Source organism: Ictalurus furcatus, chromosome 8 (genome assembly GCF_023375685.1).
Source record: "Ictalurus furcatus strain D&B chromosome 8, Billie_1.0, whole genome shotgun sequence".
NCBI classification, from domain to species: domain Eukaryota; kingdom Metazoa; phylum Chordata; class Actinopteri; order Siluriformes; family Ictaluridae; genus Ictalurus; species Ictalurus furcatus.
The window spans coordinates 30,504,203-30,514,395 of record NC_071262.1 but is presented as its reverse complement, the minus strand read 5'-3'; the positions used below and the strand labels follow the sequence as shown (position 1 = coordinate 30,514,395).

Sequence of the window (10,193 nt, the reverse complement as noted above, 5' to 3'; positions counted from 1 at the left end):
GCTGCTAATCTCCCCGAAAACATAATCCTGCTTCGCCGTTTACGCACCTCTGAGATCACTCTCCACTGGGAACAAACGGCAGGCATGACCTCCGCACATGTCTGCTCCACGAGGGTCAGGAGAGCGTGAAAGTGAGAGGGGACGCCAGACGAGTCTATAGTGACCTAACACAGAATTTACATTCTACATGACTGACCTGGAGAGACCTGCGAGACAATACCACAGCAGTCAGGACAAAACTTCTACACTCTCAACACTACGCTCTCACTCTCTCCACTCGCTCGCTCACTTCTGTGTGTCCTCTAACTGTTTTGGAAGCAAAGTATGAAATTCCTGACAGCCCAGTGGTGAATGTGACACATGCCGAGGTTCGTCTGCGCTCGGTTTTGATATCTAGTGCGTGCTCTTTTTCTTCCACTGTTAAAGTCTGAACCTGTGTTCAGAATGCACAAACTGTCGACAACTCTGTGTGTGTGTGTGTGTGTGTATTATGCAATGCAATAAGAGTAGACAGTTGCTTGGACCCAAAATCGCTTCTATAAACCAGACCAGTGCAGTACATTCAGGCCTCTTTCATTCAATTACTTTCAGACATGCAGATAAATATAATAAACAATTGATTAAATACATAATCATAAATATTATCACTAAAAGCCTGCTCCCTGCATTATTCGACCCAAACACTGCACTAAACCAAACTGTAGAAGTTCAGGTCACAGGACAAGAGCACTTTATCAGACCTGGCTGTTTTTATGTTGTTGTTGTTATTGTTGTTGTTTACCCGGTCATCTGACTGCATTATTGTTATCCACATCAACATCGCTGTTCCTGCTGAGGGACAAATACATTGGCATGTGCACACACACAACAGCAGCCCTGTGTGCCCACATTACCAGACAGGAAAAGTACATGACTGTGCGACTTTGTCCTGACAGAATTAAACAAGGAATTTTAAAAAATCTGCATTCAATCCCTGAGCATTTAAAATAAAATAAAATAATAATAATAATAATAATAATAATAATAATAATAATAATTATATATATATATATATATATATATATATATATATATATATATATATATATATATATATATATATATATATGTGTGTGTGTGTGTGTGTGTGTGTGTGTGTAATTATTATATTACAATTTCAGTTCAATTTTTGTGTCCGTGGCTTGTTAGTTATTTTATTATTATTTTTTTATAACACATCTGAATGTTGTACTCATGGCAATTTCTAACACATTTACATTATATATTTCATAATAAATTTACATATTGGTGTTTTTGAACACTTAGGAAAACTCTTGGTAGTAAAACACTTTTTTGTGACTTCAGCTCTAGATGTTTATTTCAAACTGAACTGGACCCCCATTCTTGGAAACAGTCCCCTGGTCAGAAACACAGGAGATACACCATGTGACAGACAAGTGCTATGATGTCATAACATACAACATCCTATCATGTTTCAATATGCAAATTTAGCCAAGCAAAGTATAGGAGTGTTTCAGTACATCAAAAAACGATTTATTACTTAATTTGTTCTCGGAATGAATTAAATGCCAAAGAATGAAAAGCCCACACAAATAAATACAGGTTAGCTAAGCTCACACGCTTACGGTATATAAGCACGTTGCATGAAGTAGTAAAGATCTAAAGTAGCACTTCATCTAGCTGGCTGTGTTATAAAAAAAAAGTTTGCACACACCTATAAATGGACTCGTTAGCAAGCTAGCAAGTGTAACGCATTAAAACATAAAGCATGCAATTAAATAACACGTTTAAACTAATTAAATAAATAATTTAGAACCTTTGGGGATTCTTTGGTTGTCCCTTTGGCTGAACCTTTAAGTTGGTACTTGGTACATTCTTAGAAAAAGGGGCTCTGCAAAGGTTCTTTGGATAATTCTTTGGATAATTAAGGATATTAAGGATATTTCCTCCTAAAAAGTTTCTACTTGGAACCATTTTTTAAAAGACTTGGGTTTCCTTCCTAGAAATGCTTTCCAGTAGAACCCCTTTAGAAAGCTACACTCTTTGAAAAAAGAGTTCTTCATGGTTTCTGTGGATAGTTACACTTTCTTAGCTTTTATTTGGAATCCTTTCTAATCCTCTGCTCTAGAGCCCTTTCAGGGATGCTAAGAACCCTTAAAGAACCCTGCTAATTATATTCTTTGTATTACTTAAATTCTATCAGGCATTTAACATTTTGGGTTCCTTTAAAAAAGGTTCTTCAAGGGTTTTTAAGGGGTTGTAACCTCCTAAAAGGGTTGTACTTGGAGCTTTCTGATAGGGCTAGTGTTTCCTTTCTGGAAACGGTGTCAAGCAGAAAGCTACAATCATAGAAAAAACGGTTCTTTAAAAGATCTAAGGGTTCCTCCAGATGGACACCTGAAGAACTCTTGAAGGGGACGGAAATCTTCTAAGAGTATATCACTGCACATAACTAGCTTTCTACCAGTCATAGGATGCTTGCTGTCAGTGAGGTAGATGAAAATGTGGATGACCTCTCAATCCAGCAGTTGTGGAGATTTGACTGCGTAGAGAAAATGTTTTTCGGTGTGTTGTGACTACACATACACAGAGGTGCCAACATTTCTATCAGGCAGAGAACAAACGCCCCATAACTGTACCACAAAAACCCTAGCGCTAAAGCATGTACAGCAAGCAACAATAAGAAAATGGCGAGAACAAAAGAGACCACAGTCCTGCCCACTTGCATTGCTACTGGCTCACGGGCAGGTGGTCATTACTGTTTCTGGTTCATTTCACCCACACAGAGCTAGCAAAGGTACTCGGATCGTGAATTATCACTTTTGTAGGTCATTTGTGAGTCTATACTTGAACGTGAGCAAAGGAGCATCCTCTCTGATTCCTGCGTCAGCCGTCGGGTCCAGAGATCGCTCGCCTGTCCATTCAGCGTCCTCTGCTGCATGGCGAGAGTCTCAAATTTCAGATAAGTCTCTTTGGAAAGGTCATCATCCATTTCAGCGTTCCTGCTGCTGCTCTTCTTTAGGTACAGCAATGAGATCTTGTAGAGAAGAAGAACAATGAGAGGAAGCACAAAAACACAAGCAATTCCAGAGACGATCAGCAGCCAACTGTTTTGTCCAACATCTAAAACGGTGTCCAGAGTGCTAAAATTCACACACTGCTCTTTCCCACTTTTGGGAACCAAGCAGACTGTGTACATCTGGTTGGGAAACAGGTCCTCAAGAAGAAGCTTACCATTTCCAACCTCAGTGTCCACGATCTCCTTTGTCTCATCTTCGTTGTATGGAAAGTACACCACTGACAGGGGCAATTCACTGGGAAACCCCTCATTCATCCATAACACAACTGCACTGTCTCCTGTTTCCTCAATCACCTCAACATCTCTGATGTATGAGCTACCTTTCTTCCTAGCTTTATCCTTGGTGCCATTTGTGCTGGGTGTATTTCCAGCAGGTGGAGATCTCTGGATGCCTCCACCTGGGTCTAAGTTCAACTTGCTAGCTGTAGATTGGAGTGTAGTCAGAGATGGTTTGGACGTGGTGGTGGTGGTGGTGGTGGTGGTTGTGGTGGTGGTTGTGGTAGAAAAGAAAATCGCAGCCTCTGTAACAGCAGGAAAAGTCCTGTTGAAGGGAGGAACTGGAGTTGTGAGGTCCATCCCAGCCAAAGATAGCGTGATGGCGGCTTCTGCAGTTCCAGCAAAGTTCTTTGCCTTGCAGCGGTAAACGCCAGTGTCCGTTAACACTATTCCCTCCAGACTAAGGATGGACCATCGAACACCTTTGCCCGGGGACTCCTGCACAACTGAAGCATGCAAAGAGGAATTACACTCATCATTAAAAACAAACTTCAATAAGCACTTGATGCTTCAGGATAAAATGATTACCGTTTTGTTATTGTTTTGAAAATGATTGGTTGCTAAGGCCTGATAAGAGGTAACAGATTTCTTCTCAAACGTTCATAAATCACATTTCATTGACTCTTTTATAGAATACATCCTCAAAGCCATCTAGAAGGATTTAGCTGTTAGCCATCATTAATATGCATGAAATTAAATTTCAAATATTAAGAGATGACAAACATTACACTATGTTTAAAGAAAGCATCTTTACATTTATGTTAACCAAATACTTATAACCTTTCAGTTGATAAGATACAAGTAGAAATGAAGCTTAAAATTTGGCCTGTTGATGGCGCTAAAGGGTTTTGAGCAGAAAACCAAACTGGTGTGGAGATGCCACTTGCATACTTGGCAAATCTGGTAAAATGTAACTGGATAATGGCAGTCAATGGCAGTCAATGGCAGCCATTTGTCAATTCAAGTAAAAATAATCTATTAAAGGCTAATACAGTTCGGATTTTGAACTTTTAATTGCACAATTTAACTCGAATTTCGGCGCCGACTGTTACCTGGGTTACTGAGTGCTGAACCGTCTGCCCTGCTCCACAGAAGGGTCGGGGTTGGATAACCCGTAGCATCACAGCGCAGGAGCACATTACTGCCGAGGGAAGACGTGATCTTTGTGGCTGAAGTCATCACCGTTGGTTTAACACACTGATCCAGTTCTGCTCGTTTAAACAGAACCCCAGCCAGGTTCTCTGGACCACTGCAGGTCACCAAGGGGTCCATCAGCACCACGGGACCCTCTGCCATTTTGGACATCTCGATAAGTTTGGATATGCGACAATCGCAATACCACATGTTGTCCTGGAGTCCTAGAAACGGTGAAGCCTTTCTTTTAATGTTAGCTTTTTACAATGTACCTTATTTTATTAATTAAAATGCAACCTGTATAATTTTAGTGCATTTCTTTTTAGATAACTGATTAATAAAACACTTTTTGGTTGCCGATTGTTCTAAAGCACTATATGAGGGATTTCTTACAGCATTTTTCCAAATCTGATTCTGGGTTAGGGTTAAGGTGTTAACCTAACTAGCTAGCTAGATTTATTCAATACATTATTGTAGCAAGCTATTAGCTAGCTAGTTATTTATTTATTTATTTATGCTTGGCTAATGTGCTAAAATGGCAGCCCATCACTGTAACACTAGCTAGCGTATTTAATGACAAGTTAGCTAGGTTTAGTGAACATGTAAACAATGTTTAATGATTGAAATATTTCAGTATGAGAGCTGCGTAATACCCCGTAACCTTCATGTTGTAATGTAGGTAACCATGTGGGTGATTTGGAACTACTCACTAGCCTTTTCTTTAGCGTCTTCGGCCTATTTCTTTCGCATCGATCAGTTTTTAATTGCACAATCATTGTAAAAACAGTTTTACGATGTTACTTAAGCAAAACTTTTAATATCCAAGCAACCTATCTAGCTAGCTAAGCTAGAATGAAGCTTACCTGTTTGAGTACCTAGCCAGGTTTGCTTGTACGCTGTCTAAAATTAAGTGAACTGTTGTATAATTGTAAATAAAACAAACAGGACCCAAGTACACTAGCATCGTAGATAACGTTATAAACTAGTCAGTTGAGGAATTAGCCAATTCACCACCAAGTTCTCGAAGATTTATGATAAATATTATACTGTATAAATAAAGCAGGTGGATATGTTCCCCAGCAAACTTCCTAACGATAAATAAATCTGGTAGCAAGGTTTGCTAGCAAGGCTAACCGCGGCTAATCAGAACAGAAGAATGGCAGACTCTGGTTTGAAAAATACTATTTTATATTTGATTAGTAGTTTCTTTATACGTGAAAACTCATCTTGCGAGTGGACGTCTGAACCTGACTGTAGCTTCTGGAGCCTCGTTTTGTCGTGCGAGGCCTACCAGAGAGTATGTTTAACGTCCCGAAGTGTTTCCAACACAAGCAGTAAAACGTCAGGTGCTGCACTTCAGCAGCACATCATTCATAACTCCGTCTAGAGCGGGACCTCGGGGTTTGTTGACTGTAAACACAAAATATGTCGTTTCCCTGATGAACGGGAACAACTGCATGGAGAAGGACACCAAGATGCCGCTGATAGATTCCATAATCCTGTAATCACTCTTCCTCATATACACTTCCTTTAGATTTTCAGTAGCAAAACTGCTCCTGGTTTCAACCGCACTTGGGTAAAATATATATATATATATATATATATATATATATATATATATATATATATATATGTTCTGTATTATTAACATTCATAATGTTTTACTCTATAGTCGATGTTCTGCCAGTGCTGATGATTACACACTAGATCTCCGATAACGAGCTGGTACATGATGTTTAGAATCGCTAAATGAAATGTACAGATCACCTTAAACCTGACTTGCATGTGGGAAGAGAATTATCTGATTAAGCTGTACTTAAGTGAGGTGAAGCCTGCACATGCAGGAGCTCGAGTTATCTTTAGCAGCGATAAACCCACCGCAGAAAATCAAGCGGGTCGGAGACAGTTAGATCGGTGCTATACAGTGGAGAGCGCTACTACTGTAGTAGCTCTCTTAATTGATTGATTGATTTTTCACTAAATAAAAGCTTTCTGTTCTTTTAATTAATGTAAATAAAAGCGTGATGATCATGTCGGTCTTTCATATTGATAACACAAAACTAGTGTACACTCTCAATGTATATACACCATGTTCCCCTTTATCACTATTCATTTCACACGGGATTAAGAATCAAGGGTGTGTAAACTTTTGAACTGGTTAATTTGTGTAAATTCAGTTAGTCTTGGGTACTATATGTAAACATCTGTTATGTGAAATAGTTTAATCAGGGCAGGACTAAATAAATGTGATTTTAATGATCTGTCTTATTATTATTATTTTTTTTTGTGAATTATTAAAATTTTGCAGATTCTGCAAGGGGTGTGTAAATTTATGAGCACAACTGTACCTCGTAAACTTACTGTGAATCCCTGATCATCATCATCATCATCATCATCATCATCATCACTCACCCAGTATGATTTTCTGAGAGGAACCGCTGGTGGGAATTGTTCCAGAAAAGGGACTCCAGATGTCCAAAAGGTCCGAGGGCAAGGTGTTCAGCTTATTGCTGGAAAGGTCCAGGTATATGATGTTAACCAGGTAAGCTGCAGCTTCTACAGGAACACTTGTTAATCGATTATTGTGCAGATCCAGCGTTCTGAGATTGGGCATCTCTCTGAGCGCCTCCCAGGGGAACGTGGAGATTTCATTTCCATCCAGACGGAGCTCGTGCAGGACCTTCAGGTTGTAGAAGCTGGCAGGATCCACGGAGCTGATGGAGTTGTAGGTGAGCCACAGATACCTGAGCTCGGTGAGGTAGTAGAACGCCTCGGTTTTTACTCGACGCACCGCCGTTTTCTCCACACGCAGCTTCACCGTGTCCAGGGGTACGTTGACGGGGATCTCCGCCGTGTCAGGATCGTTACACACCACCGTCCTGTGGGAGAGAAGATGCAGAACTCTAAACAAATTCAAATCAGGGAGTTGCACGTGTTTCTAAATGTTGTAATACAGTGACAGTAAACCTTCTGCTTATTAATATTAGAATTATATTCAAACAATATACGCTAATCTAACGCACTAACAGCTGCAACCTAACAACACCTACGAAGCTTTTCACACCGCTGTAATGCTAACTTTAGCGTTTGGTTAGCTAGCTACTTAAGCTAACTGCTTTCCAGCGAATAAGGGACTTTTATTTTCACTTTTATTTTTCAGTTCCTGTTATTCTAAAAGATTTCGAATTTTTGAAAAGTAAAAATAATTGACAGTTAACTCGTGAATTTTTTGGTTGTAGTTCATATAAAATATTCCACATATGATCTTTATTTTTTTTTATAGGAAAAAAGTATAACGTCAAAAATCGTTATATTTGGAAGAAATTAAATAGTAGTGATTGATTCTCAGTGTAAATGATAATCTCTTTATTATGATAATCTCTTTATTTATTCTTTTTTAAATGTAATCTTTCATTAGCCCTCCTGAAGCGTTTGCTGCTGCCAAATTCATCTAAAAGAAAATACACGTGTTTTAAATGTTCACGTGTGAAATATCTCGCTGTTCCTCACGTGTGAATGTGTCTCTGTTCCTCACGTGTGAAATGTCTCGCTGTTCCTCACGTGTGAATGTCTCCCTGTTCCTCACGTGTGAAATGTCTCTCAGTTCCTCACGTGTGAATGTCTCCCTGTTCCTCACGTGTGAAATGTCTCGCTGTTCCTCACGTGTGAATGTCTCCCTGTTCCTCACGTCTGAAATGTCTCGCTGTTCCTCACGTGTGAAATATCTCGCTGTTCCTCACGTGTGAAATGTCTCTCTGTTCCTCACGTGTGAAATGTCTCCCTGTTCCTCACGTGTGAATGTCTCGCTGTTCCTCACGTGTGAATGTCTCGCTGTTCCTCACGTGTGAAATGTCTCCCTGTTCCTCACGTCTATTTCTGTTTTTTTAATGAATATTATTTTATTACATTTTTACTTTTACACATTTGCATGAAATTATATAAACATGTGTGTGTGCGCGCGCGCGTGTGTGTGTGTGCGTGCACGTGTGTGTGTGTGCGTGCACGTGTGTGTGTGTGTGTGTGTGTTACCTGGTCCCGTGGAACACACAGGTGCACTGTGAGGGGCAAAACGGCCGCACGACACTCCAGCAGCACAGCAACACCTGAAAGGCCAGGACACACCGCATCCTTCACTGAGTCACACACACCCTCACACACATCACACACACACACACACAAACATACACACACGCCTTAAAGCTCACCACACACCCTCACACACTTTCAAACACACACAGGAATCCATGCTGAAGGGGAACGGCTGTTCTTCCTGCAGCTTCACACTCACACTGAGGCGAGGAGACGGTGTGCAGGCGAGGACGGATTACAGAGGATTTCTCAAAGAGTGTGTGTGTGTGTGTGTGTGTGTGTGTGTGTGTTAGAAAGGAAAGGTGATGACCTTTCAGGACATACTAATCGGCTAACAAAGGTTGCCCAATCATGTGACCTGATTCTGTTTATCATTCTATCTCTCTTTCTGTCTGTTTCTGTCTCACTCTTTGTGTATCTGTCTCTCTCTTTCTCCTGCATGTCTCTCCCTTTCTCTGTTTATCTGTCTGTCACTTTCTATCTGTCTGCTTCTCTTTATCTCCCTGTTTGTCTGTTTCACTCTGTCTCAGAGTCTCTCTCTCTCTCTCTCTCTCTCTCTCTCTCTGCAGACCGTTGCATGTGTAAGACAGAGTGATACCTGAGTGTGAGCTGTCGTCTGGACCATGATTTATAACAACGCTGAGAGAGAGAGAGAGAGAGAGAGAGAGAGAGAGAACAATAAAGGGATGAACAGAATTAGAGACAGAGAGAGAAACAAATGAGAAGCGAGGTATAAAAAAAAGAGAGAGAATTGTAAAGATGATGATAGAGAGATGAGAGAGAGAGGAGAAGAGGAAAAGATGGAAGAGGAGGTGACAGTGAGAGAAAGCAGAGAGAGTGAGAAATAAAACAGGACAGAGTGAGAGAGAGAGAGAGAGAGAGAGAGAGAGAGTAAACACACACACACAAGAAGTTTCCTTTAAAAAATCTGTTATTTTTATTTTATTATTTATATATTTTTATATAAATGGAAATTTGAGAACATTAAACCAAATTAATCTTTCATCTTCATTAAGAGCTGTTCAGACTCACAGTGAATCCTGGCTGAACACACACACACACACACACACACACACACACACACACACACAGGTGTGATTTCTCCAGTTCCGCCTGCAGGTATATTTTTAGGAGGAAACCCAGAGAACGACTTTGGTGTTAAAATTGCGCCCCCTGTAGGTGTCAGTTGTGCATGTGTATTTCAGAAAATATCTATCACACACACACACACACACACACACACACACACAGTTATAAGACTGTTAACGATAAACAAATGAAATATATAAATTAAAAATCGTAATGAAGGAAGAACCTTTAAAGAACCCGTCTTCCTGGAGTCCGATGTCTAGAACTGTATTTTAGAATAAAAGTGAATTATATCTTCTGTATAAAACATGTATGGTTAAAAAAAAGGATCATGCACCATGTGGAGAGAGACAGAGAGGGAGAGAGAGAGAGACAGAGAGAGAGACAGAGAGAGAGAGAGAGAGAGACAGAGAGAGAGACAGAGAGAGAGAGAGAGAGAGACAGAGAGAGAGACAGAGAGAGAGAGAGTGTACGTGGGACGTGTACAGGGGAAAAGAGGACGTGTACGGGGAAAAAGAGGACGTGT

General features: G+C 40.3%; 1 protein-coding gene across 1 annotated transcript; it reads right to left on the bottom strand.

Moving 5' to 3' along the window:
• Positions 1 to 2,297: 2,297 nt before the first annotated feature.
• lrit3a (info leucine-rich repeat, immunoglobulin-like and transmembrane domains 3a) lies at positions 2,298 to 9,137 on the bottom strand. Its single transcript, XM_053630688.1, has 4 exons — positions 8,519 to 9,137; positions 6,902 to 7,368; positions 4,408 to 4,713; positions 2,298 to 3,801 (listed from the first exon to the last, which is right to left on the bottom strand). The coding sequence occupies exons 1-4, from the start codon at positions 8,614 to 8,616 to the stop codon at positions 2,789 to 2,791; spliced, it is 1,884 nt and encodes a 627-aa protein (XP_053486663.1). The 5' UTR covers positions 8,617 to 9,137; the 3' UTR covers positions 2,298 to 2,788.
• Between the last annotated feature and the right edge of the window lie 1,056 nt (positions 9,138 to 10,193).